General features: G+C 45.8%; 1 protein-coding gene across 1 annotated transcript in view; it reads right to left on the bottom strand.

Annotated features, from left to right (window-relative positions):
• IQGAP2 (IQ motif containing GTPase activating protein 2) overlaps positions 1–19342 on the bottom strand; it is a 293435-nt gene extending 274093 nt beyond the window's left edge. Inside the window, exon 1 of the mRNA XM_081233018.1 lies at positions 19016–19342. Coding sequence (XP_081089144.1) covers positions 19016–19061 — 46 coding nt within the window. The 5' untranslated portion in view covers positions 19062–19342. The remainder of the gene's footprint in view (positions 1–19015) is intronic.
• Between the last annotated feature and the right edge of the window lie 911 nt (positions 19343–20253).

Below are 20253 nucleotides of genomic sequence, written 5' to 3'. Positions count from 1 at the left end.
AGGCTCAGTGGCCATGGCTCACGGGACCAGCTGCTCCACGGACTGTGGGATCTTCCCAGACCAGGGCACGAACCCGTGTCCCCTGCATCGGCAGGCGGACTCTCAACCACTGTGCCACCAGGGAAGCCCTCTCACTTTATTTTATAAGCACTTCTCCACATCATTCAAAACTAGTTTAAGTTTTCTGTGGTTCTCCAATGGCAACATTAACAGCTGTCTGCTATTCAGACTTCAAAAGTTTATGTGTAACAGAAGGTAGTAAATAAAGAGGATGGAGAAGAAAAAGGAAACTGAAGCAATAAAATTTTAATGAAGGATCCATCTCTCAAAATAGTCTTGGTCACCAGGGTTATGAGTTTCAAACCTCTCCTGGAATTCTGCTGGAATCAGTCAAGAGGCTTGCCCTAAGCTAGGACAAGTTCCAGATGGATCAAATACAGGGGAAGAAATAGCAAGGCAGGCACGGGCTTGGAGTCACTGCAGATGAGAAGGAATGCTCAGGAGGAAGAAGCGAAAACGGTCCGAATGTCGGTGCCTCTTCAGTGTCTAAGAATCCTTGCCTTCGTGGCTGTCAAGACACGCCATCCACTCTGCTCTCCTTCCCTCTAATCAGCCCTGCATGCATGGGATTGAGGCATATCAATCCGGGGCCTCAGTTCACACTATCTCCTCTTCTGGAATGCTCCTTTCTCCACCCACTGAGCACGCTCTACGTGCCAGGTACTGTGCTAAGTGCTTTACATTTGCATCCCATTTCGTTCTCATGATGCCATCAGATAGGTACCACTACTTCATCCCTTCATTCTGCAGGAGGGGAAACCAGAGCTGAATGGTAGTAAGTGAGAGAACCAGGGCTCTGAGACACTGTGCCATCTCCCCCATCAGAAGGTCAGCTCTCTGAGAGCAGAGACCAGCCCAAGGGGCTCATTTGTCAACTGACCACTTCACTTACATCTCATTTTCTTCCTAAAAGTATTTGAGCAGGTTAACAAAGATAGATATGTGGGGGGCGGGGGGGGGGAATGTATAAATACAAAGAAATGAAATTAGGTAAAGGAAACATAAAAGCGGACAAGAACGATGAAGGCAGAGGGATATAAATACACCAAAAACAATGTGTAAGCCCTTCACGAAGTCTACAGATAAGCTCCACATTTGTACTTCTGACCTTTTATCAGTCACAGCAAAAAACAGAAAGTGGATATTTGTAAACTTGTTACGGGTTTATGGCAGAAAGTCCTGTTGCCATAAAAATTATGTTGGAAACAATGTATGTTTCAGCCATCCAGCCTGATCAAAGGACTTCTAAACGAGCCTATTTTCTGCTTAACTGTTGGCTAAACCTGCATGCACCGCCAAGTGAACTTGACAGAAACATCTCTAAGAAGAACCACACACTTCCCAGTTCTCTTATTCACAATGCGCTGAATAGATTTTAAGTCACTGAGAGAGAATTTAAATTATCATCATGTGGTGCTGGCTCCTAACAGTGCTGTGATTACTGCTGTCTTTTTCTCACTAGGTAGTGCCCATCCAGGCACCACCGCCTTCCGAGGCTCCCAAATCCTTTCTTTGATCTCCGCTGCTTCTACACTTTTCCTTCTTTCATCTGTTTTCGTGATGATACCTCAGCTTTGGTGATGACCAAGCACGGGCTTGACAGCAGGCACTAGCCAACCCCACTAACTCACTGCCTCTCCCTGGCCATATGCATCACTGTTTTTTTTGTTTGTTTACTTTTCTGTTTGCTTTGTTTTGTTTTGGCTATGCCATGCTTGTGGGATCTTAGTTCCCCGACCAGGGACTGAACCTGGGACCACAGCAGTGAATCCTAACCATTAAACCGCCAGGGAATTCCCTACACATCACTGTTCATGGCTAGCTAAAGTCACTGTGCTAAAAAATTCAGATGTCTGAAATTCTTCCTTTGCCCACATTTAATGGCTCTACTGCATTGCACAGTATCCCCCCCCAAATTCACGTCTGCCCGGAATCTCACAATGTGAACTTATTTGGAAATGGGGTCTTCGCAGATGCAATAAATTAAAATGAAGTCACAACAGATTAGGGTGGCCCCTAACCCAATGACTTATAAGAAGAAAAAACACCCAGGGATAACACCATGTGACCACGGAGGCAGATAGTGGACTGATACACCTAAAAGCCAAGGAGCTCTAAGGACTATCAGCAACAAGCATAAGCCAGGAAGAGGCAGGGAAGGACCTCCCAGCAGAGCCTTCAGAGAGAGTGTAGTCCAGCCAACACCTTGATTTTGGACTTCTAGCCTAAAGAATGTGAGAGAATAAATGTCTCTTACATTAAGCCACACAGCTTGTTTTAATTTGTTACAAAAGGAAACTAGTACAATGGCTAAAATGCTTTACCCAGAAGCCATAGTACCACGTACACAAAACTGACTTTTTAACTTGTATCCAACAGGTACAGCAGGCACGATGTCTGCAGTTACACTGCCTGGGTTCAAATCCTAACGCTGCCACTTACTAGCTGTAGGCCCTTGGGCAGTTACTTAACCTCTCTGTACCTCAGTTTTCCCATCTGTAAAATGGGGATAATATTACCAACCTCAGAACGTTGTCATAAGGATTAAACTGGGTGATTCATAGAAAGTGCTCAGAGCTGCGCCTGGCACCTATAAGCACTATATGTTTGTTATTATCAGCATCATCAGAGGTTAAACTGACAGAAAAAGGTAGACACCAGTCCCTTCTTCTTAGAATTGTGTGCACAATGCCCACCTCTCGTGGTCCTGTCCCCTCAGAGCAGGCATGAAAAACCATGGGATGTCTCTCCCAGGGCTGTGCACAGCAACCAGAGACCAGGGTTAAGATCAGGATCCTCCAGTGAAATAGGACTGTCCCAGTTTCAATACTTCTAGGCTATTCTGCAGAGCCTAACCCTAACCCTCTTGTTAAATAATCCTAGGAACTCCACAAGTGATACTCAGCACGCATTCCAAACTAATCATTAAGAGACAACAACCTGGTCACACGGAACTAGACTGCTGATCTTGTAATGCTCATTTCCAACCAGGGAGCCGAAGGATGACCAGCCTTCCAAAACAGCAGGCTGTCTAGTCCTGGCTCCACTTAAGCCAGGGACAGTGAAGCCAGAATCCTCCAAACACACTTTCTTACTCTGGACTCCATGGCCCCAGCAGTGTATAAAAATGACCAACACTCACCCTTAGGAAATGGCTTCCCCTTACTTTCAGTCCACAGTTGTTCTAGAGCCCTTGCTCTCACAGGGTCCTGCCACCTTCTGCTCTGGGTAAAAGTCACCATGTTAGAAGCCTCTGTCTGCCAGCCACAAGACAGCCAGATGGAGACACCAAGTCTAGTACAACTCAATAACTCATTTTAAAAATATCAGCATTCCAAATAATACTTCCAAGGATGATTGGAATTATCTAACTAGCATCATTGAAATTGATGAGAGATATATTAATAGCTTGCACTGAGTGCCTTCTCGGTACTAAACACAGCACTTTTATGTAGATTAATTCATTCAGTTCTAACTACTATTATTATCCCCATTTTACAGTTGAACAGCATGAATTAGGGAAGTTATGATTTTGCCCCAGGTCACACAGCTAATACAGTTGATCCTTGAACATGGGAGTCAGAGGCATCGACCCTCTGCAGTCAAAAATCCATATGTAACTTACAGGCGGTCCCTCCATTTCCATGGAGTCAACCAACCGAGGATAACGTAGTACTGTAATATTTACTACTGAAAAACATACAAGTGGACCTGAGCAGTTCAAACACACGTTTTCAAGGGTTAACTGTATTTGGAGAAGCCAGCTTAACAAATGAAAACAATACTCTATTTTTAAAATCCTATATACCCAGGACTTCCCTGGTGGCACAGTGGTTAAGAATCTGCCTGTCAATGCAGGGGACATGGGTTTGATCCCTGGTCCGGGAAGATCCCACATGCCACGGAGCAACTAAGCCCATGAGTCACAACTACTGAGCCTGCGCTCTAGAGCCCGCGAGCCACAACTACTGAGCCCACGCGCCACAACTACTGAAGCCTGTGAGCCTACAGCCCGTGCTCCGCAACAAGAGAAGCCACCGCAATGAGAAGCCCGTGCACAACAACGAAGAGTAGACCCGGCTCGCCACAACTAGAGAAAGCCTGCGAGCAGCAACAAAGACCCAATGCAGCCAAAAGTAAATAAATAAAATAAATAAATTTATATATATATATAAATCCTATACACCCCAGAGAGGCAACCAGTTACCTCCCTCTGCACTACTTACAGAGTCCAAAGGCAACCTCTTGTCTATGGAGTAATACTATATAGGACACTATATAGGATTGTATGGCATAATGTAAATGAAATGCTACATGCTAACCCTTGTCTGCATCCCACCCGGGGTTGCAAAGAAGTAAATCTTGCCACATCTAGACATTGGTCTTTATCCCCTATGAAGAAGAGATGGATCCACACATACCCTTGGGGTGGTAATCTGAACAGGAGCCCAGAGGCCTGCATTCTGAGTTCTCCCTTGAACTCAAAGATATTTTACTCTTCTGAGGCTTCAATTCACTTAATTGAAAAGGGAGAGATGTGGGGCAATTCCCTCCAAATTAAACATAGAATTACCATACAATCGAGCAATCCCATGTCTGGGTATACATGCAAAAGAAGTAAACTTTTGTTCATAGGTATATACTTGTACACCTATGTTCATAGCAGTATTATTTGCAAGAGCCCAAAGGGAAACTACCCAGGCTGTCCATCAACAGACGAATAAACAAAATATGGTATATATGTACAAGAGAATATTATTCAGCCTTAAAATGGAAGGAAATTCTAATATATGGTACAACTTGGATGAATCTTGAGGACACTGAGCTAAGTGAAACAAGCCAGTCACAAAAGGACAAATACCGTATGACTCCACTCATATGATGTATCTAGGGTAGTCAAAATCAGAGAAAGTCAGAGAAAGAAGGGTGGGTTGCAGGCAATGGCAGGAGGGGGGAATGGGGAGTTACTGTTGAATGGATACAGTGTCAGTTCGAGAAGATGAAAAAGTTCCGGAGATGGATGGTGGTGATGGTTGCACAAAAATGTGAACGCACTTAACGCTACTGCACTTACACTTAAGAATGGTTAAAATAGGGCTTCCCCGGTGGTGCAGTGGTTGAGAGTCCACCTGCCGATGCAGGGGACACAGGTTCGTGCCCCGGTCCGGGAAGATCCCACATGCTGTGGAGCGGCTGGGCCCGTGAGCCACGGCCGCTGAGCCTGCGAGTCCGGAGCCTGTGCTCCGCAATGGGAGAGGCCACAACAGTGAGAGGCCCACGTACCGCAAAAAAAAAAAAAGAATGGTTAAAATGGTAAACTTTATGTTCTGTACTTTATGACAAACATATGTACACACAGAGAAAGGGGTTTTAATTAATTCAGTGAATTTCAAACCTTGGCTGCACACTGGAATCTCCTATGGAGATTTTAAAAAATATCTATTCATCTCTGGTAGTACCACGTTGGACATGGTGGACTTCTGATGTGATGTAGTGAGAGGAAACGTTGTCACTCATGAGGCTTTCATGCCAAGAAATGCACCTGGGCTTCTTAGGGGATTCAATGTCACTGAATTAAAAGGGAGTGGAAGCACTGTTCCAGCCTGGGCAAGACTGAGGGGGGCATAACAGCCAAAGGCAATGTGAGAAGCTTGACTGGACGCTGGATTCAAAAAAATGGCTATAAAGTACAGCTGAGGAAAATCTTAGTGTAGAATTTAAAAGTGGATGGTAGACCTGAATGCATGGTACCAGTGGTACGGAAGATGGGGTTGTGGAGGAGAATATCCTTGTTGTTGGCCTGTGAGACGCGTGAAGTATTTAGGGCTAAGCTGTCAGAGTCTCTGCAGATGCAACGGTGCAGCAGGATGTTAACAGCTGGTGAAGCTAAGTGAAAGGCATGGACATTCAAAGTATCATTCTTTGTGGTTTTGAGGGCTCCAAAATATTTTAAGTAAAAAAAAATAAAAATAAAACAAAATAAAAATGTTTATGCCAGAGCTCTACCCCAAAACAAATAAACAGAACATCTGGAGGCTGGGATCCAGGGAATCAAGTGTTTTCCTTGTGAAGCTCCCCTGGAGATTATAATGGGTGGTCAGGTTGACAACTAGGAATTAAAAGAGCTCTAAACCGAGATGTGATATTACGGCGTGTATAACAGCCAAAGATGTGCAATTAACCTAAGAGGGTGGCCCACTGTTGATACCCAGCGGCCCTGGGAAATTTCTTCAGTCCCAAATGATCCCAGCTGCCCTACCTTCCACCCTTCCCTTACTTTTCTTAAAAATAAGCCACAACATTTCAACTTTGTAAGGAAATGAGCTCTATCAACAGACTAGGAAACAAGTGGGTCCCAAGCTTTATGCCCCCCCATTGTAGATTTCCCATGTCTCATAAAAGAGTTTCCCTTTAAGAAATATTCTCCTATAGCAGAGGTCTCAAAGACACTCTTGAAATGTCTTTTCAACTTTGAGGCACCTACTATTCCCTTATGTTTTCATTATTTACACTGCCTAGTAAGACAAATGTTCAGACAGATAAGGAAGAATCTGGCCAAAGATTATACACTAAGATTTAGAAAATTTATATCTCAAACATATTGCTACCCAAAGCGAAAATTTTGCTTTTCAAACTGGAGAAGGAAGGGGGGGTGGGGGAAAGCCTCATTTCAAACATGGGTCCAAAAACAGCCTAGGTCATAAAACTGAAGTGGCACTGCCTTTGAGGTAGGCGATGGAGTGATGAGCCCTTTTCAACACTAATAAGACTACCTGAAAGAGGTATTCACGTAAGCAGCTAAATTACCCCACACCCCCCATATATAACACTTGAACAGTTTTCAGAGCATCTCCCGTACCTCACACCCCTTTTGAGGTAAACATAAACCCACTTGTCAAATGTGTAGACGGAAGCTCAGAGAAGCCACACCCCATGCCATACAGTTAGTGGCACCTCCACCTAAGCCCTCAGACGCTAGCCACTGCCCTTGCCATCACAGTGCCCCATGACTCTCATCCCTCCAGGGTGACAATACTTCCATTCCAGCTACCTCAGTTTTACAACATAACTCAAGGGATGATGGCAGCTTCCAAGGAGGAGACTCATCTTGCTCTGTCTGTGCACTGTTCACAAATGTTTTCCTCCCAATTTGAGAGGTGAAAGTGGCAAATGCCATCTCCAGCTCAGGAACACTCCGAAGCTTCTTATCCATCTTATATGAGGCTCTGCTCACACTTTACCCGAAGGCATTTAGTCTGCCAGCCCCGGGTAACTTCCATCATACACACAGCACCCAGCACGTCTTGTTGAATAAAAAAAATAATGAGTGGTCTACCTCGGTGAGGCTCTTGAGAGTTCTCCTGAGTCAGGAGAATAATTCCCTGCTTTTATGTCAACCACCTTTATTTCACTGTGAACACTATTTCTTTTTTTTTTTTTTTTTTTGCGGTACACGGGCCTCTCACTGTTGTGGCCTCTCCCGTTGCGGAGCACAGGCTCCGGACGCACAGGCTAAGTGGCCATGGCTCACGGGCCCAGCCGCTCCGCGGCATGTGGGATCTTCCCGGACCAGGGCACGAACCTGTGTCCCCTGCATCGGCAGGCGGACTCTCAACCACTGTGCCACCAGGGAAGCCCTGAACACTATTTCTTGATTCATTGCCTTTTACAAGTCGGCTTCCACACACTTTCCCTTCACAAATTTTAAAAACTTTGATTAGCTACTGCCCACCTGGGATTTTTGCCTATCACCGCTCCCTACTTCACCTTGCTTATCTTTATGGTTTTCATCCAACCTCTCATCATCTCGATCCCAACTACAACAGCTTAACAACTAGAGCATCCTGGACCTCTCAACACTTTAGGCTTTCAATCTCTGTCTCGCACACAAGCATGTGCGCATGTATACACACACACACACACACACACACCCCCTAGAAAATTAGATCTCCACTGAATCCTTCCCATAATAACAGACCTGTTTTTCAGACTCTAATTTTTTCAAGGCAAAGTTCATAGCTAACAATAACTTTGTATCTTGAGTAGCAAAGGGTAACTGTTCTAACTTTTCTAAGTATAAAAACATTTTTGAAGCAACGGACAAAGGATTGATCTCCAAAATTTACAAGCCCCTCAGGCAGCTCAATATCAAAAAAACAAACAACCTAATCCAAAAATGGGCAGAAGACCTAAATAGACATTTCCCCAAAGAAGATATACAGATTGCCAACAAACACATGAGACGGTGCTCAACATCACTAATCTTTAGAGAAATGCAAATCAAAACTACAATGAGATATCATCTCACACCGGTCAGAATGGCCATCATCAAAAAATCTACAAACAATAAATGCTGGAGAGGGTGTGGAGAAAAGGGAACCCCCTTGCACTGTTGGTGGGAATGAAATTGATACAGCCACTATGAAGAACAGTATGGAGGTTCCTTAAAAAACTAAAAATAGAACTACCATACGATGCAGCAATCCCACTACTGGGTATATATCCTGAGAAAACCATAATACAAAAAGAGTCATGTACCAAAATGTTCACTGCAGCTCTATTTACGATAGCCAGGACATGGAAGCAACCTAAGTGTCCATCAACAGATGAATGGATAAAGAAGATGCGGCACATATATACAATGGAGTATTACTCAGCCATAAAAAGAAACGAAATTGAGTTATCTGTAGTGAGGTGGATGGACCTAGAGTCTGTCATACAGAGTGAAGGAAGTCAGAAAGGGAAAAACAAATACCGTATGCTAACACACATATATAGAATATAAAAAGAAAAAAAAAAGTTCTGAAGAACCTAGGGGCTAGATGGGAATAAAGATATAGACCTACTAGAGAAGGGACCTGAGGATACGGGAAGGGGGAAGGGTAAGCTGGGACGAAGTGAGAGAGTGGCATGGACACATATATACACTACCAAATGTAAAATAGATAGCTAGTAGGAAGCAGCCGCATAGCACAGGGAGATTAGCTCGGTGTTTTGTGACCACCTAGAGGGGTGGGATAGGGAGGGTGGGAGGGAGACGCAAGAGGGAGGAGATGTGGGGATATATGTATATGTATAGCTGATTCACTTTGTTATACAGCAGAAACTAACACACCATTGTAAAGCAATTATACTCCAATAAAGATGTTTTTAAAAAAATAACTGAAGAATGTATTATGCACATAAAGTTAATAAAGTGTCTTTTTTCTTTGTCTGAAAAAACAAAAACATTTTTATAGTAGAAACTTTGGAGAAGAAAACACACTTTTTGTTTAAGTTCACCCATTATCTCATTACCTAGAAAGAACTACTGCTGACATGTTGAATGACTTATATGCCAGACACTGGGGATACAGCAGTGACCAAAAGACACAGTTGTGACCCTCGTGGATTTTATTGCTGTTCTATTTTATCCATGTTATTCTCAGAGTCACCAATGTAGTACAATCTTTAATAAATTTATTTTTATTATTTATTTATTTATTTTTGGCTGTGTTGGGTCTTTGCTGCTGTGCGTGGGCTTTCTCTAGTTGCGGTGAGTGGGGGGCTACTCTTCATTGCGGTGCACAGGCTTCTTGTTGGGGTGGCTTCACTTGTTGCAGAGCGCAGGCTCTAGGAGCACGGGCTTTAGTAGTTGTGGAACATGGGCTCAGGAGTTGTGGCACGTGGGCTCAGCAGTTGTGGCTCGCAAGCTCTAGAGTGCAGGCTCAGTAGTTGCAGTGCGTGGGCTTTGCTGCTCCACGGCATGTGGGATCTTCCTGGACCAGGGCTCGAACCCATGTCCCCGGCATTGGCAGGCAGATTCTTAACCACTGCACCACCAGGGAAGTCCCAATGTAGTACAATATTTGTTTTTTTTAATTAATTTATTTTTGGCTGCATTGGGTCTTTGTTGCTGCACACAGGCTTTCTCTAGTTGTGGTGAGTGGGGGTTACTCTTTGTTGTGGTGCGCAGGTTTCTCATTGCAGTGGCTTCTCTTGTTGCAGAGCACGGGCTCTAGGCGCATGGGCTTCAGTAGTTGTGGCACGTGAGCTCAGTAGTTGTGGCTCACGGGCTCTAGAGCACAGGCTCTGTAGTTGTGGCGCACGGGCTTAGTTGCTCCGCGGTACAGGGGATCTTTTCAGACCAGGGGTCAAACCCACGTCCCCTGCATTGGCAGGCAGATTCTTAACCACTGTGCCACCAGGGAAGTCCCAATGTAGTACAATATTTTTCAAAACACATTTGCTTTATTTTTTGAAAGGTAATACGTGGTAAAAACAATTCAAATAATATTCTCACCCTTGCCCTCAGTCTCTCTCCCCAAAGGTAACCTCTAAAAAGATGTTTGCATAACCTTCTAGAGATATTCATGAGTACATAGGTTAAGTCTATCTTCCCTGTTTGGTTGCTGGATTTTGTCTGTCCTACTCAACAGATCAAAGGTACACATTTTCAGAGATTTCAAAACTACTACACAGAAGCACATTATAAGTTCCATTTCTTTCTCAGAGTTCACCTAATCAAACGTGCAAAGTTAACAACCAGAGTCTACTTTGAAGAATAATACGTAAGCACAATCCTCCAAACTGTTGGCCAATTCAGACTGACAACAGCATATATTCTATTGCAGAACTGAGGAGGAAAGCTCTGAAACTGTCCCCAGAATCAGTGCCAAAGCAAGGAAAGGACTCATGTGTCCCTGGTTCTCATGGACAGATAACTGTATCTTTATTCATTCTCTTTATTTTTTTTTATATTTTAAATTTTATGACTTTAAATATTACAACTCAATCTTTAAAAAAAAAACTGAGGGAGGGAGGGGGAAGAGGCCTAAAAAAAGCATAAAGGAAATAAAAATGGACAAGGATTAAGGCAGTATGGTATAGATTTCAGGTAATTTTAAGCACTGGATAATTTTAATCTAGAAAGAAGGCCTCATTCTTTTTAAATGAATAATTTTTCCTTTGGAAAATAAAAATCATTAGTAGAAACAGAACGAAAGTGAGAGCCTATTTGTGTTAGCTATGTAATGGCCATTTCTCGGAAAAACTTCCTAAGAGTGCAATATGAGCAAGGCTCTGGATTTGATACGGGGCGAGCAGAGTTTAGGGGGTAGGTGAACGGAGAACTCATATTCCGTGAGGCTGATGATGTGACTGACATCTCGCCGGGTCCCTTACCCCAACCCTGCGAAGCCTGCCTGGTCAGCCCAGGGCCGAGGCAAAGAATGTGGAAGCGACCGACATACCCAGGGACCCAGGTAGGAACCAGCCAAGTCTGGCTGATCCCAATGCTCCCTTCTGGGGGAGACGAGGAGGAGAAGGGTCGATAGGAAACATCTGTATGAAACTTGCTGGAACAAACTAAACAAAACAAAACAAAACCCGGGTAGAAGAAAGGGGGAAGAGCAGAATGGATGAGTACTGAACATGGGGACACAAGAAGCAGCCAAGATTCTCTACATCCAATGGCTCCAATATCCCAATTATTCCTCTAAGTTGAGCTTCACTGGCCCATGAACCTAAAGTTTCACTATCTTTCTAGAGGCAGTAAGGCCTGAGGGATGTCAAATGAACCCAGCACACTTCCTCCTCCTCTTGCTCAACCCCCTTCTAAATCCCCACAATACTAGGTTAACCAGAAGGCTGGACGACCCTCTCATCGAAGCCAAACCCCACAATCCGAATTAGGCATGAAGATTAACACTTATTTCAAGCAGCTCCTTCCTATCTCGATAGTGTCATGAACCCTTGGGCTTTCAAACCAGCCGCAGCAGCTATGATCAACTTAATCCCGAAATGAGACAACAGGTTGCTTAGTAACTGCAGAATAATTCCTCACTCGGGTATGCTAGTGACAATTCCGCAACCACTTTTAAGATGATAAAACAATGCAGCGCAGAAATCCAACCCACCATCCAACTTTATTTGTTAACAGCCAGCAAAAGAACACGTTAGTTTTGTTTTTTTTTAAGTATACATGAACAAGAATTTGATCTCCACCCAAACTGATAGACTGACTCCACTTCCATATAGAAAGCTATTTTCCCGTTGAGTATATACGTTCAAGAAAGCATGGGATGTTTATGTCAATTATATCTCAACTTAAAAAACAAAAAATATATATATGGGGCCAAGATTTTTTTTTTTTTTTTTTTTTTTTTTTTGCGGTACGCGGGCCTCTCACTGTTGTGGCCTCTCCCGTTGCGGAGCACAGGCTCCGGACGTGCAGGCTCAGCGGCCGTGGCTCACGGGCCCAGCCGCTCCGCGGCATGTGGGATCCTCCCAGACCGGGGCACGAACCCGTGTCCCCTGCAACGGCAGGCGGATTCCCAACCACTGCGCCACCAGGGAAGCCCGGGCCAAGATTTTAAATCCACTTTCTGTTAAAGTGAGAAGAGGGCAAGGAGGTGGGGAGACAAGCAAGGGGCAGCAGAGATGAGGGCAATACTACTGCCACCCCTCCCCCACCAGTCACGTGCGGGCACTGTGGAGACTCATTCTGAATGTGCATTGAATCATTTAACCCTCTGAGCATGCACTCTCATCTGCACTTTAGAGGGGTGGCAACGGAGGCACAGAGAAATTAAAATAACTTGCCTAGGTTCCACAGAAGGTGAAATCAAATTTAACTCAACATTAAATATTTGCCTGGCAGTCAAACTCTTGAGATTATCTTTAATTTAACAGATAATAGAAACAAGTTCCTCATTCAGACCAACAGTGCGGTGCTGACACTTTAAGCAAAATCTGTCACAACAGCAAATATTGACTGAGTGTCTTCTAGGTACCTGGGTTCCAGGTTACCAGCTAGGTACTGAACCTAAGCATTACTTATGTATTTCAAACATCTGTTGCTTCAATCACATGCAAATCAAGTCCATTTATATGAAGATGACTAAGGATCTGCCCTAACGTTATGTAAGATTGCGTTCATATTGGCAATAAAATGAGAAGTGAGCCAAAATTATCAGGAACTAATCTGCCTTAATGTGCAAAAAATGATATAAAAATGTCTTTCTTTAGAGATTCAGGAGTAATGGAAAAAGCAGAACAATTAGAAGTCCTCTTTGGGGATCCTAAGTGGAAAAAAAAATCAGAGGAATGTCCTCCTATCTTTAATCAACAGAAAAACAAACAGATCAGTAGTTTTCTGTAATGTGGGCATGACCTAGGTGCACTAATTCCTATCAAATAGTATCTCTGCTAACATACTCAACTGCTCTCAAAGTTGTGAATGAATGAAGAACACTTTAAGTTGTCCTGGATAAAAAAAATGGAGGGAAGAGACAACTTTCAACCTTTATTGTCCAGGCCCCGCCCTGCAAGGATTAAAGTCCAGAATGGCCAGGATTGGGACCTTCCTTATTCCACAAACAGGTTCCCCAGCTCACTCAGCCTTCCCAGTGGCTCCAAAGAGCACCACCTCCCCCTAGAGATCCTTGGGGAGTTGATGTCACTTAACCCCTAGTTAGTGGAGATTTGGCACTTTATCTTCTAAATCACATTTGTTTCCCAGAAGGGAGAAAAGCAACCTTAATGCCATACCAAAACAGATCCTATAAAATAAACACAAACCTGTACAGAAATCAATGCCGGGGTTTGTATGCCATGCATGTGTGTGCTCAAATCAAACACACAAGGCATACTGTAAATAAAGCATTTGGTAACGTGCTCACGTGTTTTTACTTACATGACAAAAACTTGCAAGCACTGTGGAGAGGGTAATCTGTGTATTAGGAATGCTTTTTCACCCTTGCACTAGGGCAGTGCATCAGAAGCCCTTGTAGGACCCCACCCCCACACACCGCCAGTCTCAGGAGGTCTGGGTGGGGCAGGGAATTCGCCTTTCCAACAGGTTCCCAGGTGATGCTCTACAGCCCTTGCTGCTCCAGGAAAGCCACTGCACTGACCGGAGAAACAGCTGTCAGTGCCTTTGGTCACCTTGGAAAAAAGGGCCATGCACAACTCATGATTGTAAAGTTAAGGGAGTGTCCAGTGAGAATGTAGTCAAATCTGAGGACTGCTAATGAACTGGAAACTCGGCATTAGCCACTTTCAACCAAACTGAGATGTTCTCCTGTGACTGCCCTAAATCTCCAGTGAAATTTGAGAAGTCAAAATTGCCATTAAGTAATGGAGAGTATGAGGGAAAAAAGAGGGAGAGGAAACCCTACCCTCCAGATAATTTCGTTGTCAAGATCCTTGCCCTGCTGTAACTACACCTTTTTTTTTTTTTAACCTGTTTTCAGAGAATTTATGTTCTGAAATGGTTTGGAGTTAGCTGTCTGTCTCCCTGGCTGGAGTCTGTTAGGATCTGGTGAGGGTCCAGACCTACCTCTCTTTGTATTTGTTGGATGCCACCAGTTCCAGAAGCATCATCATGATTTACTTCTAGCCTATCCCAAGTGGAACTATCTGACCAACCTGGCAGTAAAAATAATTCCCCAACCTAGAAGCATGGTGAAGGGTCCTCTGAGCAGTGAGAGAGAGGGCACCCCCCGATGCACACATCCCCAAACCTCACCCACCCTCCTGCCCTTTTCAACCCCATGCATTCCAAGCACACCCACTCTTCCCACTTCATCAGGTCACTTGCCAATAAAATCTAATGAAAAGTTTAAAAAAAGAAAAAGCCCTCTCAAAGAGCAAGATACTTCAGTGAGAGACTAGATTAAGCTACTCTTAGGACAGCTCTGCCTTTTGTTGCCTACAAATAAAGGATTCCATGATAAATTCCCCTCTGGCTACACCTCCCTTCCACAGCACCTATCCACACCTCCTAAGCATCATCCCCACCAAAATACCCATGCAACAAATACACGGGAACGCCTTTCAGTTTTCCCTCTGACCTCCCTCCAGGCCGTGGTCACAACCTTCATGAAGCCTTCACATTTCCCCACCCAAATCCGTCACTCTCATGTCTTCACTTCCCCAGAACTTGGAAGTACACTAGTAAAAGTATAGGCATTACTCTTCATCTTCCAGATTCTCTCATAAGCTGTAAAGCTGTAACCATCTCAGTCATTTTTCCTTCATCCGCAATGTGCTGTACATGTTAGGTGCTCAATTGATTGACGTCACTACAATGTGTTTAGCACTGTGCCAGGAACCACACCAGCCAGTCACAGAAATGGAAAACACCATCCTTCAAGGTATAAGAGAAAACCCCAAGGCTACTCAGGCAGTTAATGGCCAAGTCAGGATTTAAACTAGGATCTACTCAACACCAAAGCCTTTGCCACTTCACTGACGCCATTCTGCCTTTCAAGGGAGAAAAATGAAATGGAACACTAAAGTGAAAAAGCCTCGGCTCACTGGTCAGTCAACCCACCGCAAACTTCCGCTTGATTTCTCATCAACCCTAGACTTTAAGGCATGGCCAGTATATGTAATAAAGTGTGTTTTACAAATTATCCTCTTTGGAATCATTGGAGCATGCAGCTATATTATGGAAAAGCCTTTCTTTCATTTCAGTGCCTCACAATGAGATGGGATGTCTCTACATACACACAGAATGTTTTAATGAAGCCTCGATGTACTCTATAAAAAGTCCATGTATTCTTTGATACTTTTCCTTAGGGGTAAAAAAGCAAAATAAACTCGAGAGAATACCACCCATCTTCTTTTAAAAGAGCACACTATCCAAACAGCTACAGGTTTCTGCGGTTTGATAAGATCAGGACAAACACCTGAAACAGAGAGAAAGGAGGAGCGAAGCCCCGTTTGATGAGTCAAGAGATGCAAATGGCAACAGCCGGTGAGAAAAGGCTTCAGGGTCTGACAGCACTGGCTTCCAAACGCCCTCTGTCACCAGCTCTGTGGTTTTGAGACAGTATCGGGGGTTTCAGCTTTGGGAAAACCCCTGGCCCTCTCAGAGGTCATAACAAGCAGGTGATAACAACAGCACATGAAACACACAAGCACTTGGTAAATTCACCAACTTCTATTCCACACCCCATGCTTAAGTGCCTAACCTGTAGGACTTACCTGACTCAGATCAGAAGTTGAGCGGCCTTTGTTTCTCTTTTGATTACCATGAAGACTTGGTAAGCATTAGATCCGCCTGGATACTAGCCTTTTAAATAAAATGAGCTGCTGAAAAGCTTATGGAGTGGAAGGTGGGCGGCAAAAGCAAACCAATGTTTCCCTAGAGGAAAAAAGGGGTTCGCTAACACCTTAAACAACACTCAACTCTCCAACAAACTGGATATTACAAGCTTAAACTCTCCCAAACAAGTCATCTGGGCTAAGGGCATGTGTAATTAAAATAAAAAGCATACTAAAATAACACTTTAGCTGGTGACCGGAAAGAACCTTTTGAAAAGCTCAACCAAAACATTCCTACATGTAGGAGGGACTTGACTCTGTCTATTACAGACAGCATTGCAGGGCAACACTGCATACATCCCTCTGCCTTCAAAGGAAAGCACTGATAGACCATTAGAGCCAAGCTGCCCTAAACACAGATGTATTCAATCCTGTTTTACACACCTGAATTTAACAGTTCAGAACTTAAATTTCTAGTACTGGGAAAGGGATAAGAGGCTTAGTCGTGTTGACCACCGAAACACACCAGTTACCAGGTGATTCAGAAATCTCACCATGCAGACCAGAGCATCAGTCAAAAGCTCTGAGCATCAGCCAGAACCTTCCCCTGCAACACACACATAAACACACCCATGCTGGGCTTATGCTACACTTTTAAAGAGAAGCAAATAGTGAAACACATCATTTACAACGTTTCTCATGAAAGGAAAGAAGTTTTGCAGAGGGTAGAAAACCACAATTCCTGCCACAGGCATATTGATTACTGACCCACAGGAGCCACTTAAATGCTGACTGGATCATCAGTGATGAGTGAAATCATCCGAGTCTCCTCACAAAGCCCCTCTTTGCTATCGCTGGTCTTTTTAACTCTCAAGTAACTGGAACAAAACTTTTGACAGATGATGGTGGCAACGTGTTTTCAGAATTCCTTTGGCAAATACATCACAGTCTGTTACAACAGCACAAAAATGATTTTGCAAATCATACCTATGCATAACTTTCAATTAAATTTAGTTTCGATTGTAGAAAGATACTCTGGTTGTAATATAATATTCTACTCACGTCTAAATTAGTATAGCAGCTTCACCCTTTTCCTTTCTCCATATCTTCTCTGCAGAATTACATTAGTGAGCTAATATTTCACCTTTGTTCTATAGTAACATCTCACAAAATAACTTCCAACAAGATGGCACATCACCTATTACACCAGACTCGTGAGAAAAGTTGGACGAGAATTTCCAAAAAAAAGTGGCTATGTGCCGATGTGCAATGCTCTTCATGTTTGTGGGATCTGAATCTCCTAGACTGCCGCTTCTAAGAGCGCTCTAAAACTACAGGTGCATTCAATGAAAACCAAGCGCCATCACAGATGCTCATGCAGGGAAACAGATGGAAATGCCACATTAATGCACTGCATGCACTGTAAGTTTGCCCAGCACACTGAACTAGTGAGGGACGACACACCAAACAGATCATGGTTTAAAATGTGATATCAAAACGCATTTTTAAACTCATACTCGCCTAGTTTCTACACATTGTGGCCATCTTATAATTTGACACAGTGAAGCTACCATACATTCTGGGAGCCTGACACATAAAGGACTTTCACCTATCTGAAGATGGTTGACACCACTCTGGATGAGCACATCCCACCGCAGGGAACCCTGTCCTCTGTGTGGTTAGGCAAAGTGCAAACTAAGGCTGCAAAGGGCAGGGCCGGGTTACGTGTTAAACGCATTTCCCTAGAGTACAGAGGCTGCAGCTGACTCCTCAGGCTGCCTCCTCACTGGCTGACACAGAAAAGGTCACCTGGGAAAACTAACTTCTCATCTCTGATGCTTCATTCCAAGACTTGCGGAGAGGAAAGGGAGGGTGAGCACGTTGACTACTCCCCTTTATTAGGCAAGCCTGTGGCCCTCACAACCAGCCAAAACCACAAAACATGCAGCAGCGTTCACCATCTTAACCCAAACCTGGTACCCCTGCCACCAAGGCCAGCCTGGGCAAAAGATTAACCTGTGATCCGCCACAGGGATCACTGACAGGGCCAAATCTGTTGAGAGAGCGTGCCAACTTTCTGTTTGTTTTAAAGGAAATACTTCCTGACACATGTTTGGTAAAGACTCTGAACTCTGCACATGAAGCCACGTGGTTGGTTCTAATCTGGCTCTATCCACTCAAGATCCGCCAAAGCAACCTCTTTCCGAGGGTAGACCCTGGCTGGGTAATCGACACTACCTCATTCAAGTCACGCGGCTCCAACCGGATCCCGGGGAGCCCAGCGCCGCGTCCTGTCCCGGCTGCAATCCTCCCGCGCGCCGCACGGGGGGGATGGGCGAGGTGCCCCTTTCAGCTGCAGCCGGAAAGGACTCCCACCTGTGGGGCCCGAACTGGCTCTTGCGACCCAGGTGAAGCCCGAGGGAGCGGGGTAGGAGGAGACGCCACCCCTTCCAGGAAAGCCGACGTTGCTACTAGCAGAATGCGCGGGCACACTACTTGCGGAGCCCACCTGCAGCCGCAGCAAACAAACTTTCCTCCCCTTCTGAGTTGGAAGAAAAGGGTCCCTTACGCCACCCCCTGGCCCGAGCCGGCAACGTCCAGGAGCTCCGAGGGCTCCTCACCTGATACCCTTAAACACCCAACTTGGTGTGTCCCAGGGCGCAGACCCAGCTCTGCCTCGCGCCACGGTGGGGTGTGCGGGGTAGAGGATAGGGGTGCCAGCTGGGGATTAGGAATTTGTGGGGAGAGCGGGAGGACGCCGCTCACTAGCCTTTGCAACTCCAGCTCCCAACTTTGCCAGCCACCCAGCCGCTGCCCTCCGGTTCCTCCGCGGCGCGCACCCGGCTCCCTCGGTTTCTCCAACCCTCCCTTAGCGAGAGAGCTCCCCAAGGCCGGTGGAACCCCGCGCGCCCGGCGCACTTACAGCCGTAGTGGGGTCTCTGCCGGGACGGCTGCTCCTCGTGGGGCATCCTGCGCGGTTCCGGGGGCCCGCACGCGGCGCGCCCCCCGCGGCTCCCCTCGCTGGCCAGGCTCGCCGCTCCGCGCCCAGCCGGCGCGCTCGTATCCGGCCTCTCGCGGCCCTCCCCTGGCCGCCCCGAGATGGGCGCCCCGCTCGCTCGGTGCTCCCTCGTCAGCGCCCGCTGCCGCCGCCGCGCGCTGACACCGGAGCAAAAGTGAACTCTCCTCCGTCGCTCGCTCCGGGCCGCCGCCGCCGCCTCCCGGGCAGGTTTCCTTTCTCCTACAGCCCGGCCCCGTTATCCACCGCGGTGAGAGCGCGCGCCGCGGCGCAGCGCCCTCTACCGCGCGCGGGGCGCAGCGCCCGGCCGCCTGGACCCGCCCCTGTCCGGCCCCGCGGCTGGAGGAAAGGGCTGCACGGGCCCTGGGCCGGGATCCCCTGCCACTGGGGCCCGCGGCCGCCCCGCCTGCTTTTTCACTTGTGGAGCGTTTAGAGGGTGGAAGTGAACCTCTGCGGAGAAGAGCAAGAAAAACCGCAGAAGACACAGCCAGCCCCAGCCGCCCAGGGTGTTGCTCAGTTACAGAAGGACAAACAGCGCGGTTCCTTTTCCTCTGGGGAGATTCGCCTTGACTTTTTTTTTTCCCTTTTTTCTTTTTTTTCACCTCGAACGTTGCTTCTGTGACTCCTCGTCTACAAAATACAGGGTTCCCCTTTCATGACCAGAAACTGAGAGTGTGTGTTTGCTGGAGGGACAAGATAAACACTCGCCGAGCAACCACTCAAAACACAACTGCGAGTCATCCTCGATCACCTTGGGCCCGCTCCCCTCCCCCAAGTACAGAACCGTCGCCCAGCCCAGCTGGGGTCGCACACCACAAAAACCTTTTCCGGCTTAGCTTTTAAGGAAATTAAACTACCTGTGGCAGTTTTTAAAGATTTCGGGGCGGGGGGGGGGGTTGTTTTGTTTTCATGCAGTCACCTGGAGCTATTTTTTGCTTTGTGCCTCAGAGTGATAAGATCTGGAGGAATGTGGGCTCTTCTAAACCCGTGTCCTCACCTGCTTGTCAAATGTGGAATGTGTGGGTTGCTAAATAAAATAATTGGCTGGCTAAATAAAATAATTGGAGTTATAAGAGATGATTTCGTTGGAGAAAAGGCGGCGTGGTGACACTAACCATTTTGTAGTCGGCAAAGATAGAGGGTGG

Source organism: Mesoplodon bidens (assembly GCF_964165515.1).
Source record: "Mesoplodon bidens genome assembly, chromosome: 4".
NCBI lineage: Eukaryota > Metazoa > Chordata > Mammalia > Artiodactyla > Ziphiidae > Mesoplodon > Mesoplodon bidens.
The sequence above is the reverse complement of the archived record's forward strand: the minus strand, read 5'-3'. Positions and strand labels throughout refer to the sequence as shown.